General features: G+C 31.3%; 1 protein-coding gene across 1 annotated transcript in view; it reads right to left on the bottom strand.

The window, feature by feature from the left end:
* Nucleotides 1-202: 202 nt before the first annotated feature.
* LOC108916050 (transcriptional regulator ATRX) overlaps nucleotides 203-17359 on the bottom strand; it is a 49717-nt gene continuing 32560 nt past the window's right edge. The window contains exons 21-27 of the mRNA XM_018722241.1: nucleotides 15402-15805; nucleotides 15141-15326; nucleotides 14912-15083; nucleotides 14175-14499; nucleotides 13917-14103; nucleotides 6049-6740; nucleotides 203-291 (exon numbers count right to left, since the gene is read on the bottom strand). Coding sequence (XP_018577757.1) covers nucleotides 269-291; nucleotides 6049-6740; nucleotides 13917-14103; nucleotides 14175-14499; nucleotides 14912-15083; nucleotides 15141-15326; nucleotides 15402-15805 — 1989 coding nt within the window. The 3' untranslated portion in view covers nucleotides 203-268. The remainder of the gene's footprint in view (nucleotides 292-6048; nucleotides 6741-13916; nucleotides 14104-14174; nucleotides 14500-14911; nucleotides 15084-15140; nucleotides 15327-15401; nucleotides 15806-17359) is intronic.

Here is a 17359-nt window from a genome sequence, read left to right as displayed (position 1 = left end):
CTTAAACAATGGCGACACAATTTACATTTTCATTTTTGTGTTATAATTCTACTGAAAAAAAAATGTTAAATTATTTTGCATTTGTCTAAAAACTGAAAAACAACCAATTAAATAAAACAATATTATGTTAAGATCAACAAAGGGTAACCTTCTTTTAACCTATAAAATAAAATACAAAAAATATGAATACTTAATAATTAAAATATACATTGGAAATATTCCAAATAAATATTCCATAAATAATCCCTATTTTTTTAATTTCCTTCATTTAATCGAGTGTTATAATGGCACCTGAAAAAAAAAAAACAAATTTATAAACCCAGCATTTATATAGGACGACTCATAATTGTATGTGCAATAAACAAGGCAAATCATAAAAATGTTCTCAATAAAATTTTGATCTGTTAGTCCTAGTTGCAGCATTCAAAAATAAAATTTGTAATTTCTTATTAATTGCGAAATGGTTTCAATTGCATATTAGGGTGGAGTGAAACATTTTAAGATTCCTGTATTATCAACCGATGATACGTAGTATTAGATGTGTTTATGTAAAATTTCAGGTAAATATGTCAATATATTAAGGTGGCGCATTAGGTTTGAATTTTAGAAAAAAGTCAATTTTTGGCTTACAAACAGAACTTTATTTACGGCTATATTGCTATCTTTACTACAATATTGATACTTAAAATTACTAAAGAAATGAATAACTATGAAAAATACGTTGAAAAACAACACAAAAAAAATACGTTTTAATGTCCTAAATCGGAAGTTCCAGCACCACCTTTTTGACGAAAATACCAAGCTTTCGTATCGAAAAGTGGTATGTCTTGCATGGCTTTTATGTTCGTACGAATAAAACCATCTCTTGCTTCTAGTCTCCAAAACTCTGTTACGAGCTTCACACACCTCAAGGACAAGGATACTTTTTGTGTGACAAGGATACTTTTCAATTTCAAGCAAAGTACGTCCTGAGAAAATATTTGAAATTTCTGTGTATTGGAGGTTCCGTTATCTTTTCTTTCTCCCAATCTAATAATAATAATAATATGCTTTATTTCTCCTGAGACATAATACAATGCATGGAAAACGTCAAGTAAATACAATAAAATTCACAATAAGAATTTATACAAATATATAACAAATAAATAACAATGACACAATCATTGACTATAAAGTCAATTTGCTCAATGCAAGATAACAAACAACAATCAAAGAGAACTACACTCAAAAAACTCACGCACCGTGTAGAACGATTTTGTCAAAAGTAACACTCTACACGACTTTTTGAAGGACGGGATGCTCTGAATATTTCTTATATTAACTGGAAGGTGGTTATATATTTTAGGTGCCATAATAAAAGGACCATTAGCTGACTTTGCCAATCTGTGTCTAGGTACCACGACAGCATGCCTATCTCTGAGGTCAAACGCCAAATGTCTATCCGCGAACTGCGTAAATTCAGACCTGTGAACCCTGACATACATCGCGCACTCTAAAATATACATTGAGACTGCGGTCAAGATTCCCAAGTCTTTAAATAATTGGCGACAAGACTGACGCCTTGTTTTAAACAGCATAGTTCGAATGATTCGTTTTTGCGCAATCATTAAATTGTCAATACCCGAACCATTACCCCAACAGAGGATACAATAGCTTAGGATAGGGTAAACCTGTCCGTAGTAATATAACTTCAGTATGTCAAGACTCACAAACTCCCTCTATTAAATCATATTAATTAGGCGCATCAACCTTAAGTTCTGGAAATTGGAATTAGCGTATTTTCTTCCCTTTGCACTGATCTCTTGCCTTTAAAACTCTCTAAACAGCCGGTTCCCTTACGTGTGACTCATCATCTTGTAACATAGCTAGCAACACATTTTCTGGGTGTGCGAAGAAGGTATTTCTTTGAATAGTTTTTAAGACAATGCTTTTCAGGTCATCTCGCACATACAAACACCTTTCAACAATATTAAATACATGTATTGGACCATATTTACAAGACGATTTTGTCTTGATATTAAACCAGGTTGGAGCGTAAACTTTCATGATAAAAGTGGCTAGTTCCAATATCTAAACGAAGAATCCTGTTTGCGAAAGTCAACCATCGAGAACGTGCTACTTTTCCTGGGTCTTTGTTAGTCAAGTTTGATGAGACTGCACCAACAGAAATTGCGGAGCACATCTGATACAGGTATTTTTGATCGTTGCTTAATGAGTCGGTGTTCAGATCCAGCAATTCTATGAGAATGGATTCAAATGCTTATACTTTTAAGTTGAGACACTTGTCAATCCTTTTTCCTATGATGCCAGAAACACTATTAGGGCCTGTTGTAGTGCCGTCGAGACTGGAGAACAAATGACGGAGTGGCAATTCATTTGCGTGTTTGTTACACACACAAACCATTGTAAAGGACGATTCAGGTGTTTTTCTGGTAAAAAAATTACTCCATTTTTCTGTCCTGTGTTTACAGCGGTTCCATCGCAGTCAATTGCCACCAAAGTAGAATGAAATTTGAATCTCATTTCAAGAAAGTTGACAATATTATTCTTAATCGTAATTGCCTTCCCCGAATCAATAGAAGGATGTACTCAGAATCTAGCTCTGATATAATTGAAATATGTTCTTCAGTAATTGTCTTCCGATGTGATGTATTGTCAGTCTTAGTCATGGCTATTGTTATGACTAAAAGTTACAAAATTACTTCATTTTTGCGGGTACAATTTAGAATTGAAAATGTAAGTTTTTTGTAAACTACCCTCACGGTGCGCCACCTGGAAATAAAGTCGTAGTATCTTTAAAACTCTTTCAATTAACAAAAATAAATAAAAAATTAAAATTTAAACACTGTATCTCGGAAGCGAAGCATATTCCAACCTACGTTTATATGAACTTTTTTACACAAAATAACTTTGGCAAACACCTCCTAAAATATTTTGCACTTATTTACAAACACCCTGTATAATATGTAAATAAAAAATATGAAGACATTATTTGTCCATAATTGATTGCTTTATTGAAGAATGATCCCTGTTTTTATTATATCCAAGACCGTACTACTTTTATCCAATTAGTGGTACTGATTACCCGCATCTTCTGTACCAAATTGATTAGTATTAAATACTTCGGAAATTGAAAAATTTAAATATTTTTTTAGAAAGCTAAAATTAGGATGAGTGTTCATATGAACTCTGCATTAAAATAAGATTCTCTATGAGATGCTAAAGCCTTGATTAATAAATTTAGGACACCCTGTATATTATCACAAGTACCTTTATTGCTTATTTGAACAACTTTCTAGTAATTATATCATTTTTCATCTACAAATTTCTTTGTACTTTTGTCGACCTATAAATAAGTGCAGAATGACCAAATACGTCATCACTGCTTCATTTTGTTGCATTTATTTTAGTTTTCAGTTTATCAGTTTACAAGAAGGTTCCTGTGAAGTGCCTTTGTGTAATGAAAATGTATAATGTTATAGATGCTTATTTTGTGACTGTACATTGTATTTTTGTGTTTTTATTTGCAAGGTTCAATGTGATATTGTATGTAAAAGCATGTAGACAAATCAAGAAAAAGTTGATGTAGTTACGTTTCTTGTCAGGAGAAAACAATGCTACAAGATGATAGCAGATATTTCCCGATGAAGTGCCTTTGTGTAATGAAAATGTATAATGTTATTAATGCTTATTTTGTGACAGTACAGTGTAGTTTTGTGTTTTTATTTGCAAGTTTCAGTGTGATATGTAAAGGCATTATAGACAAATCAAGAAAAAGTTGATGTAGTTATGTTTTTTGTCAGGAGAAAACAATGTTACAAGACGATAGTAGATATTTCCCGATGAACAAGTACCCAATAAGAAAAAAAAGATTGGTTCAGTATTGAAGAGATTATGGGAGTTTTGAATGCCAATAAGCTAATGTTGGATGGGAACAAATTCAGAGTGAGAAATTTCGAACCAGAAAGAGTTACCGCAAAAAACCTGTGATTTTCGTCCGTTTTTTCACAACTCGCAGAGAATTTAAAAAAATACATTTGGTTGCAAATTACTTGTCGTAAAAAACTGAAATGAGCGTAGCTTTTAGTATTTTGAAAATTTTAAAAATCACCCTTACTTAGAGGTTGAAAAAATGCCAAAAATGAAGAATTTGAATATTACCAATTGATATAAAAACTATTAGCATGTGAATAATCTTAATAATAATCTTTTTTTGGAATTTTTACAATAATTTCTGATATTCTCTATTTTTGGGGATGATTCCACCCCCTGAGCGCGCTTAAGGGTGGATTTTCTAATTCAACATGCTTATTTCAGTTATGAGAATAAATCTTTCTTTGTATCAAGAATCATTCGTTAGAAAAATTCACATGCTAATAGTTTATATATTTATTGGTAATATTCAATTCTTCATTTTGGGCGTCTTTTCAACCCCTAAATAGGGGTGATTTTTGAAAATTGTCAAAAAACTAAAAGCTATGCTCATCTTAATTTTTTACGATGAGTAATTTGAAACCGAAAACATATTTTTATCTATTTTCTTTAGTTCTCTGCGAATTGTGGAAAAACAGGCGATTTTTGCGGTCACTCATTTAAACGTTGTAGAAGAGGATCCTGGTACCAGTACTCAAAAATTAGCTACAAGATTTTAAGTAAGTATGATTGTATTTCGTATATATCATTATTTATTTATTACTGTTCGAGTTTTCTGTTAAATTATTTATTAAGTACTGTTTCATAGTTTATCTTATTCAAAAGTATTAAGTTTTTAAGATTTGACGTCACACTAGCTTGTCCAGCAGTGGATTTTGTTTTTACATTGGAACTTGAGAAAATAAACTTAGGATGTGTTTCTAAAGGTCGATGGGATGGTAGTCTCCACCATTCAAAGTTAACTAAGTATTATTTTTGTTACAATCAACTTATTCCTAATATTTGATATAAAATTGTGTATTACTATTTCCTGCCTTGTTTGTTCCCAAAGGAATTTTAAATCTCATTTGAATATTTATGACAGTGGCGGCTCGCCAGGTGACGCACCGCTTCACCTAAAATTTCGTTTAGTTGTGCAATTTAAAATTATTTTTAATTTTATATAAATTTTATAATTATTGGAAATGTATTGTGTTTGTTTGTTTTATACGCAGAAATAAGCAGAACAGTTGCTCGGTGAATACCTTCTAAAAAAATATTGCCTTCGTTAAGTGCGAACATCAACCTCCTATCGTACAACGTTTAGTATACGCAAGTGACGCAGATTGAAATCAGTTTGTATCTGCTTTTTTTCGTAGCGTTGTTTATGGCGGTTGTCATGGCAACGAGGCGGCCAACACTGGAGTAAGCTACGGCCTGAGGGAACGAGTGACGCAAAAATTAAAGCAGCATTGTCATCGCCCATCGCTTGGTATACGATACATCGCCCAAAGCACGATTATAATGGTTCTTTACTAATATTTGTTTTGTACCAATAATTTGTAGAAATGTTTCGTATGTATGATCCAGTAGTATGTATTTTATTTGAAATGCCACTTTTCATATGGAAAATTGAGGACAAAAAGTATTTTTTAAATTGCAAGAGACCTGTGCCTTCTTTTAATGTGGAAAAAAGGGGGAAGTCAAAAGACAAAGTGTACGTTCGGAAGTTTTGGAATGAATGGTATTCGGAGTATTAAGTGGTTGTGTTTTGGGAACATCATGCGAGGCTGTCGTAACCACGAAGCTTCTTTGAAACATACATGTACGGTGTGTGTTAATGTTCGCAGGCCGAACTAATATTTCTATTTTTTATAAAATCTAAATGAAAATCCTTCTCGAGAACGTCAGTTTTTCTGTAGTATTGTAAATGCAACTAAAAATTTCTAAATTCATTTAAATCCGTTTAACCTTGAAAATTTGCTTTTTTTTTAGCCAATGAATAATGATGCTTCACCTATTCTCAATGTCACGAGCCGCCACTGATTTATGATGCAATTTGGAAATTTGGGAGCAAATTCTATGGTTTGATGTGCTGCACCCTAAATTCATAATATTATTTAATGTAGGTCTTACCATTGTTCTGATGAACATCTTTTATCACTTTATGAATAGTTATGCCACTACGTCCCAAATTAGATATTAGTTCGTTAGATAATGATCCAGATTCTGAGGAAGTATTAGCTATTTCCGTTACATCATCATCATCATCTACACTGATTGATGTGAAATGACTGATGGGTTTATTAAAACCTTCTCGCATTTTCTTCAAAATGGCTTGTTTACCGTCATCATTATTTCTCTTTCTTTTAGTTCCAGCAATATTGTTAAGTCTAATTCGCGGCCCATAGGCATTTTCTGATAAATTGCTGCTAGTTGCTTTACTTGGCTCATCATCTAAAATGACTACAGCTTCTACTTTTGATGTTTCTACTGATTTTTTGCGATGGCGATTCTCTTTCTGATTACTCCTTTCTGGTGAATCTTCCAAAACTATAGTTGTAGTCAGAGGTAATTTTGAAATTATAGGTTGTTTTTGTTTCAATGCACTTAGCAATTCACCATAAGATTTACGAGTTTTGTTATCTTCTGACAAAGGTATATATAGAGGATCCTCTGTGTCAGTTTTGGCTGTACTGTATACAGGAATCATACCTGAATCTTCTCTACTTTCTAAGGATACTACAGTGTCCGATGGAATTTTTGGATTTTGGATCACATTAGAATGTGAAGTCCGAACTGTTTTCTTCAAATCATCGTTTGTCTCACTGAAATAAAACCAAGATATGGTTGGTTATTGGAGATTGTATTTACTTATTTTTTATTAGTAACAATTTTATAATGATTTTATCACCTGTAACTAACATGTATATTAGGGTGTCCCAAAAAAAACAAATAATTTTTTTTCGTTTCTCTTGTGAAAATATGTTAAGTATTTATTTATTTATTTATTTCAATTCATGTCAATACACACCAGTGTTTAAACACGTCAAAAGAAAAGGAAAAGGACATTACTTTTACTTTACTACTAAACTTAGTACGCTGAGATTACTTACTATATAAAAATATACAAAAATAGGTAAAATCAATATAAAATAGTTACAGACTAACATAATTAAAAATACTACAAACATACAAAACAATACCTGTAGATAGGTACAGATGATAAGAACCAACAAATAGTTAAAACTAACAAATTAAATATTGTGCAAGTCACTTGATAAAAACTGATTAAAATCATAAAAGGCGTTTATCAATAAATAATTCTTAATTCTTTTTTTAAAAGTATTCATATTTAAAATCCTTACATAATCAGGGAGAGCATTAAAGAATTTTAAACCCCAATATCCTGTACCATTTCGTGTTCTAGTTAGTCTTAGATGTTTATTTGAGAGGTAGTTCATATTGCGGGTATTATAAGTATGAATTTCATGATTACAGTTAAATGACTCTATATTGTTTCTAACATACATAATACAGTTGAAAATATAAGTACATGGGAATGTGAGTATATTCAATAAACTGATCTCTGCAGTCATCTCTATAGTTTAAGCCCGATATCACCCTGATAGCCTTTCTCTGTTGTGAAAACACTTGCCGGCTCAAGAGAGCGTGGCCCCAAACAAGAATTGCATAAGACAAAACAGAGTGAATGAGACTATGATATACTGTTATTAAAATATTTCTGGATACTTTATATGAGAGAGTACGGAGCAAATATAGATGCTTTGATATTTTGGAACAAATATAATTGACATGCTGGTGCCATAACAATTTAGAGTCTAAGTATACTCCTAAGAATTTTACAAAATCTGGATTATTTAAATGTTCTCCACTTCGTAGGGTAAAAACCATAGTCACCCTTGCAAACCAATCACTTGCCCTTGACTGAATTTTAGGTGATTCCTCTGTTAATAAAACTAAGTCTTTATTTCTATAGGTTATATTAGTATCGTCAGCAAATAACACACTATTAATATTTCCATCTAAAGAAATTGGACAGTCGTTTATATAAATTAAAAATAGCAGAGGGCCCAATACTGAACCCTGGGGCACACCATGAATAGTATTCTTTAATCCAGACTTAACACCGCTGTATTGAACATATTAGACTCTATCAATTAAATAGGATTCCACTAATTTTGTACTTTCGCCTGAGAAACCATAAAAATATAATTTATTTATAAGGATATTATGCGACACACAGTCAAATGCCTTTGTTAAGTCTAGAAATTGGGAAGCAACAAACTCACCATCCTCAAAACCAACATTTATAATTGATGTTAGTTTATCATGTTTTAAGAGCCCCCTTAAAAAATCAGCTCAAAAAAATTTCTTAAAAAATTTTTCGAGGCAAAATTTAGTACCGCACCGTATCAAATATTTATAATTTTTTAGTTTTTTAAAATTTAAGTGTCGTAATTTATTTCTATCCTTTTGTTCATCAAATTCAATAAAAAAAATTATTAGTTCGTTGATATTTAATTTTAGAGGTCAATCGAAAACATGGGTACACTACTTTGAAAGTTAAAATAATTATGAGTGACCTTTAGAAATTAAAATATCGACTTGAAATTTCAGAATCGAGATTTTTTCAACCTAGAAAATGATTGAATTTTTGACAATTTTGGAAATATTTAAAAATCTTGAGCGACCTCTAAAAAAATTTTTTTGAATTGATTTTTTGAGGGAGCTCTTAAAACATGATAAATTAACATATTTTCACAAGAGCCGCGAAAAAAAAAATTCGTTTTTTTTGGGCCACCCTAATGTATATATGCATAGAAAGTATAATTAGATGACTTTTAAGAAAATGTTTTCATATCTGGAGATTATTCTTTGGGTTAATATCCTTAATAGTGACAGAGACAATAATTTTGATTGCGCTCAATATTTTGAACTGAAATTTAAAAAAATACTGAATATTTTGTATTTTTTTAAAATTTTAAAATCGATCACAGCTAGATATATTTTAAATATTTTCAAAATCATTCTGTTCAAAAAAAATATTCATGGTCAGATACTGTCTCAACATTTTCAAGATAGAGAATAGTTTAAAAAATAAGTGTACCTTTTTATATAAAGTTTTTCCATGGATAATATGAGATATACCGGGTGGGGCATTTAACTTGAGATAAAATAATGTCTCGTAGGACTCGATTCTTTCGAAAAAAGTTTCAGACATAAATTGTAGGGCATTGAAGGGGCCATTGATAGGTCCATGTTACGACTTCCAGTCTAGACTGGAAATGGTGTTTTTGGACCGGAAGTTGATTTTTTTAAATGGAAACACCGATTTTTTACCAATGATTTGGATTGAAAAATGAAAAAAAAAAAAATTTTGTTATTATTTTTTCGATGTTACCCATATTTTGGCCATAAAAAAACAAAACAAAAACAAGAATCTTGAAATGAGGGAGTACCTTGTTGGGGTCACTTTTTAAAAAAAATGTTTCATACAAAAGTTGTAGGGTGAAAAGGAGGCTATCTTGACATGACCTTGACCTTGACTTCAAGGTCATCTGAAGACCAAATTCAAAATTTTGAATGGGGCCTTCTTTTTTGACCTCGGAAATTACAAGAGCGAGAAGTTTTACAATAAGATATGAATTTAACCTCAAGAACAAGATCATATATCAAGGTCGAGAAACTGTATAATTATTAACTACTTTTAGCACTACCCAGGAATAACGACGTGGACGTAATAGTTTTTATTCCTTTTTAGGGTGCTTGTTTTAGGTGAAATTAAGAATTTCTTCAGATTTCTAATGATTTGTTGAAGAAATTTTGAGTTTGATCTTCAAACGACCTTGAAATCAAGGTCAAGGTAATTTTCAAGGTCATGTCAAGATAGCCCCCTTTTCACCCTACAAGTTTTGTACGAAACAATTTTTTAAAAAAAGTCATCCCAACAAGGTACTCCGTTGTCTCAAGATGCTTTTTTTTGTTTTTTTTATGGCCATTTTATGGGTTAAATTGAAAAAATAACAAAAAGTATTTGTTTTTCATTTTTCAATCGAAATTCATAGAAAAAAATGGGTGTTTCCATTAAAAAACATCAACTTCCGTTATAATATGTATCTTTCATTGGCCCCCTCGGTGCCATACAATTTTTGTTATGAAACTTTATTCAAAATAACAAGTCCAACCAAGATGTTATTTTGTCTCAAGATATATATTCCTTTAAGAGAAGATGGTTGATATATGTTGCGAGATATCTTAATTATATTTTAAACTTAGACTTAAAAGGCACCTAGGTATTAATTTATATACAGTGCCTTCATAAATGTCCAAGTCTTACGTGACCAGATTTGCTTTGGCGCTCAGTAAATTTGATTTTCATAAGTTGGTGTTTCCAAAATTACCAAGGAAAAATCACCATCAAGCACCCTAAAGTATTTTCATTTTCAAGATAGAGTGAAAATAATCAAATATACGCACGTTTCACGTGTTCAGCATAAATCGTAAAGTTGAACAGGGGCGGACTTAAAACTAACTAGGTATGAATAAAATAAAACAACAATATTTTACTTTGTAATTCGTAATTTGCCGAAAGTAGACATCCAAAATATATTCTGAATAATAATATCTAATAATAAATTTTAAAAACTTAAAAATATTCCCTATTGTAAAAAAGGACTCAATTTGAAAAAAAAGAAACTATTCGGATGAACTGGAAGTATTGTCATCACTATATTAATAATAAGACGCTCTACTTATAATATCATCCAGGTTCCACATTTCAACTTCCACTTTTGGTTTTACATGCCCAATACATTTTTGTTTAAAATGGCCTCCTTCATTTCTATACTCAAATGTTTTTTTTGGTCTTTTTCTGGTTGGACTCAAATTTACATGTTGGGTTTCTTCTGCAGACTCTGTGGTTGACATTTTGTTTATTCAGTACACACAAACAATAAGCAGTAAATAATCTCTTACAATTAATATTATGTACTTAATTTAGTAACGAGATTATGAAATTAAAATAGCTAATTCAAAATCCGACCCTGACCACTACCGTCTACAGCTACCTCCCACTTCTTCATGCAGTTTATGGCTGATCAGCCAATAAGAATGCGATGAGGAAGGAGGCTCGATCTGATCACGTGAATAGCATGCGCCAGTCTATGTTTACATTTACTCTATCTTGAAATTGAAAATACTATAGATTAAATGTCAATCCAGAGATGCCTGCAATTTTTCATGTTTTTATGCTTGTTGTTTATACAGGGTGTCCCTGAAAAGAATGGACAACGCTTGACCACAGGTTCTTTGGATGAAAATAAGACTGTTTAGCCTAACTTACTTATATACAAAAATGCATGCCTACTGAGATATAGCCTTCTAAATATAGAACACATAGAACAGATAACCTAGTTTTTTTCAAATAATTTGAAAACTGTTTTTCTTAGAAACTTCAAATTTGGTATACATATTTTTTTATGTAAGGGCCATGTAAATATAGAATTTGGTGATAATACATATACAGGATGTTTTCTTTCTAGTGCCTGTGCGCCACTGGCTATCCCGTAATTTTTTTGTGAGAACGTCAATGACGACAGAATTTGTATTTTTAAAAATAAGCACTATTTTAGAAGATTTTTTGCCTCTTACAAAATTTTGATATCGTTTATGGATTTCGAGTAAAATTGGCATTTTTTACACATTAAATAATATAAAATTAGTTTAAGATAAATAGAATAGTCCAGTACGAGGTGCCATATAACAAAGAAACAAATTCATAACAATAATTAAAAGGTTCAGTGTCAAGCTAACTGTGATTTAATTTTAATTTACTTTGTTTTTTACTGCAATTTATACTTTTGCTGAAGAAACTGATATGTTATTAGTTTTGGGTTATTGTGAAGGAAATTGTTGTGCTATTGTTCGAACATATGCTTAGTTTTCCTAATCGAAGAATTCCAAATCACAACTTTTAACTGTAACATTAAATCGTGGATAATGTACGGCCGGAACTATTCAGCTCGAGGAACAAATTTTGGAAAGGGTGGAAGAAATTCCACAAGTAAATAAAAGGCGTTTAGCGGCAGAGGTTGACTTTCAAAAAGTTGCGTTAATAGAGTATTAAAATATCAGTTATTACAGGTTACTATACTAACAGGCAGATAGGTATAGGAAATAATGCCCCTTTAAAATGGCCACCTCGATCCCCGGACCTAAACCCATGTAATTATTTCCTTTGGGAAGCGTTGCGGTTTATAACTTTTCAGTAAATACAGAAAACGAATAATGGGAAAGAATACAACATGAAATTAGTGTTATGAGAGGTAATGCACAATTATTGGATAAAATTCACTTTAATTTTTGAAGAACTAATGTTTGCGTTTAAGAACAAGGAAGTAACTTTGAGCATTTACTGTAATATTACTTTAATGTGGTTACAAATATCAATTTAGGTTTATTTAAAATGTTAATGTTGACTTTCTTACATTATTAGTTGATATTGTTTATTTTAAAATACTAGTGTTGATTTTTATTTTATTGATTGATAATACTAATACTAAAAATGTGTGGTTATTTTTTTTAATGTGACGTTTTTTCATTAATATTCCGTGCTTTGAGGCTGCAGTTATAAATTATTATTTTTTACAAATCGGAATATTTGCCTATATTTAATGTATAAAAATGCCAATTTTACTCGAAATCCATAAACGATATCAAAATTTTGTAAGAACAAAAAAATCTTTTAAAATAGTGCTTATTTTTAAAAATATAAATTCTGACATTGGCGTACATACAAAAGTTACGGGATAGCTAGTGGTGCACCGGCACTAGAAAGAAAGCATCCTGTATATGCCTTCTCTCCAAATTCTATATTTACCTTGCGCTTATATAAAAAAATAAGTGTACCAAAGTTCCTAATAGTTTTCAAATCATTTGAAAAAAACTAGGTTATCTATTCTATATTTAGAAGGCTATATCTCAGTAGGCCAGCACTTTTGTATATAGATAAGTTAGGAGGCTAAATAGTCTTATTTTCATCCAAGGAATCTGTGGTCAAGCGTTGTCCATCCTTTTCAGGGGCGCCCTGTATAATTTAGCAGTGTTTATCAGTATTTATGTGCTTTTCTACAAATTAATCTTTGTCTGTTGAGTGGAAAAAAAATTGTTCTTTTCGGAACTCAGAAAATTCGTGACGGTATTTCTGTAAATTAAACAAACATTTTAAGGTTATGTTCATTTGTTACATTCTTATTTCTTGTAGATTTTTGTAAAAATGCCGTTTACACTGTAACAAGAGGCATTTATTTTGATTTGATTATGAAGGTACTGTAGTATTTATTACTCCCATATACTGCATAAGGGATAGTTTTAGGTGGTGACTGTCACTACTTATAATTTGGTTTAATAAATCAATACAGTCAAAGCTCCTTATCCGCGGGGGACATGTTCCAAAAATGTACTGCGAATACAGTGGCATTTTGTATGGAAATATAGGGGATACGTTCTAATGTTGCATGTGTTTAATAGGCAATGGTTTAAAGAACTTTCGATTTTTTCTTGTTTTGTAGCTATTAAAAGGCCTTCTAATTCGGATTAATATTCAGATGTGGCATTATCAATTGGATCCCATTTATAAAAACGAGACAGATCAATTTTTATGAAGAAATCACAAAGCTCATTTGCAATCCGTAAACCTTCACTCAGGTGTAAGCGAGCGGTGTCAGCGGCTACTTTTGTCCAAGGACTTTCGGCTTCACGACACTAAGATTTGTTCGTTTATAAATATTTTGATACCTACTTGTTTATTTTGACAAATAAATACACATTATTCTAAAAATACAATAAGTATCGTTAGTTTTGAATCCGTGAATACAGAATTTTTCACCCGTGAATACGGGAAGTGGTCACAATTTTTTGGTCCGCGAATAATGAGCTTTAACTGTATTAATAAAAGAACAACTTTTTGTATAGTATTTTACCTTGGAATAAAATAATGGCTTAAAACAGCCTCACCATTGTCCGTTCTTCCAATTACTTTTTTGATACTATGAGCAGAAATTACTGGTCTTGTTAAATCATAAGCCATAGAATACGTTGGCCCATTGGGTAATGAAACTTGAGGCAATGATGACGTTTGTGGTTGTAGATGTTGTGGTGGTGGTATTTCTAAAGATAAATTAAATGATTTTTTAAAGAAAATACTAATTTGATTAAAGAAGAATATTGTCATAACTTACGTGGGGCGTCTTTAATCCTTTTGAATTCGTCCCATGCTGCGTTAAGTTCATGCTCATTAAGATTGTCCTCTGGCCTATTTTTCAAGAGGGCTTGATGTTCGTGCTGTTTATAAATGTAAGGTAATTTTAATATCAGTTTTGCCAACACTTTGTCTTCCGGTACATTACAAATTGGTCTTTCGGTATCAGCATCGGGTTTGCAAGAGTACAACTCTTGCAAATCCATAGATTTGTAATGCCTTGTGATCTGATGCTTGTCAACAACACGATGAGCTATAGCTAATTTTGTCACTGTTCTTTGATAAACTTTCTCTTCCATTGAATCCTAAAAAGTAATTGATAAATGAGTTTTGATTACATTTTTAATAAAAATTAAATTCTGGATGAGACGGAGATTTTAAATCATTTTTTGCTTTGATTTTTTCTTTTATATGATATCAAACTATAACTTTTTTAAAATAAAATGATTATGGAAAGTTCTAATCATAGATTTATATACAGTGTGTCCCATTTTTCAGATTAGCACCTCTGGAAATGTGAGAAGGCTGTGGATTTTCCACAAGCCAATTTTTTTACAAATATTGCCCTGAAAGGAGGTTATATTTGACTAATCATTTTATTGATGTCACAAAAGCCTACTACGATTTTTTAAAAGGGTCGGTTTTCGAGAAAGTGGTATTAGGCATTTTTTATTTTTAGTTAATCATCTGAATAATTTTGTATCACTCTGTACTTACCAAAGCAATCAGTCTGTATACATAAACTTCTTTTTCTTGCCCAAACCTGTACACTCTAAAAACACTCTGAATATCATAAGATGGATTCCAGTTTACCGTCATTATAATGACCCTATTTGCTGCCGTCAAGTTTAAGCCCAAACCTCCTACCTTCGTTGACATTAACAACAGCCTAAAAATTATTTCAACAATAATAATAGATTATGGAAATTTATATTGTATAAGCAACCTTAATGTTTTATTATCCTTGTCGTTAAATAGATCACATATTGTACTTCGAAGTGCAGGTGGAACGGTCCCATCCATTCTACAATAATCAATTTTCTTCTTCCACGAATGACAATTAGATGTACCTTCTTTTTCTAAGAAATGTTCAATCAAATTTAATTCCCCCAAGCTTTGCGAAAAAACTAATCTGAAATCAAAACAAATTATTAAGATTTGTTCAGTATAAAAAAAAGCAAAAAGGAGTGAGAATCCAAAAACTTACACTTTGTCTCCAATTTCCTCGCATTCTTCTATTATCGACTTGACAACCATTAGTTTATGTCCATATTCAATTTTTTCTGCTGCATCCTCAGGCACTACTGCTTTCCACCATCCTTCTATGTTACACATAGGATTGTCTTCTTGTTCGTCTGTAATGAGGTCTCTCTCTCTAATTTTTTTATTACGTAGATTTTCCATGACCGCCAATAGATGAGGGTGTGTACAAATATATTGAAAAATGGAAAAATCGCTCAAGAATCCTCTTTTATTAGTGTTAGTGCTGTTTTTGGCAACCAGTTCGGAGAACTTGTTGTATAAATCTACTTGAACTTGGTGAAGTTGAATGAAAACAGCATGATCTACTATTTTCGGAAGATATATTTTCAGTTCAGTATCTTCCACTCTCTAAAGTTTAAAATATACATATGCATTACAAATTAGTAAAGGATGTGACATTCTATCTGGCACTTCCTTAGAAAATAAGAGATATTTTAAATCGGTACTGGTCATAGGCAAAACCAAATAAAATGCTGGCAAACTATTTTATCAAAACCGTAGCCTTTCCAAACGTGTGTCCATTTTAACATTCATTGGAATCATTCAATGCCGTCGCCTCATGTGACAAAAAGTTCACAATTTTGAAGAAATTTTATCAAAAACAAGGAAGTCATGTAAGAGTTGTGATTCGAAGAAACCTGTTGTTTGGCTCGCTAGTATAGCATCATATGTACTTAAAATTTCAGTCCTAATGCATATATTTTCATGAAAAAAAAAGACTCAAGGGAATTTTTTTGGAGAAGTGAATTTTCATTTATTCACAAAATATACGGTTTGCTACAATTTTAGTCAGGTTGCCATGTATTTCATATTGAATTTCAATATAAAAAGTCCTTCGGAAAAACACAGACATACCATTAGGGTTGGCCCAAAGGGTTATTATGGTATGACAAAAAAAAAAGTCATTATGGGTATCCAAAAGTGAGTTTTCAGTTATTAAGGAGGTTCCATACCGAAAAAAAAATGGTAAGAAAGTTTTCAAAGCAATTGAAATCTGTTAATAAATATGCAAACTGTCTCGTGTAAAAATATCATATCGATTGCCAATGTAGTTTTTTTGAAAAATGATATTAAAAATTATGCTCTTTTACACAGGCTCTTATGGGAGTTGGGGAAAAAACTTTAATCAAACGTGAATATTGCTCTTAAAAATGGTTAGGATCGGGAAAATAAAATTGTAATAAAAGAATTAAATATTACTAAACATTTTAAAACAATAAAAATATGCACTTACAATGTAATTATTGAGATAATGGAATGAATATATAACGTTTTGACAAATTTGAACAAACATCTGATCCAATTAAAGGAGATATGGCAACACTGTACGCTGTATTTATAGACAAAAAAATTATTCCAGTTGAAAATATATGTAGTAATAATTAATATTAAATAAATTTTTCGTGATCTAATGCAATATAGTAGCAATTTGAAACAAAAATTGAAAGGATCTCTTTGCAAAACGAACAGTATAAATGTTCTGTTATAATCTTCAATTTGACAAGGCAACGTCTCACTATCATACACTGAGCTTCTTGATAGTTATCATATGGATTCTCGGTTTGCACATTTTACTTTTTTCTCATCAATCCACATTCTGTTCTTCATACGCATTTTATATTGCTTTTCAGTCATTACTTTTCCTTTGTACCTTGGATGTTCATTCATGTTTACAGAATAAGTGCAAAGTTGACAGAAATGACAGTTGACTCAACTTTTACCACCACGTCATGGCAATGTTGCCAGATTTCATCCATAATTTTACAAGCTTTTAATGAATAAATAGACACTTTTATTCAAATAAAAAGTTAATGGCAGTGCATTAAACACGAAAAATATATGCAAGCTAATATGTGTTGTATAAATTTCAGTCGTGTATATTATATTTAGTTCGCTCAAATT

Source organism: Anoplophora glabripennis, unplaced genomic scaffold (assembly GCF_000390285.2).
Source record: "Anoplophora glabripennis isolate ALB-LARVAE unplaced genomic scaffold, Agla_2.0 scaffold1414, whole genome shotgun sequence".
NCBI classification, from domain to species: domain Eukaryota; kingdom Metazoa; phylum Arthropoda; class Insecta; order Coleoptera; family Cerambycidae; genus Anoplophora; species Anoplophora glabripennis.
This window is presented reverse-complemented; position numbering and strand designations above follow the sequence as displayed.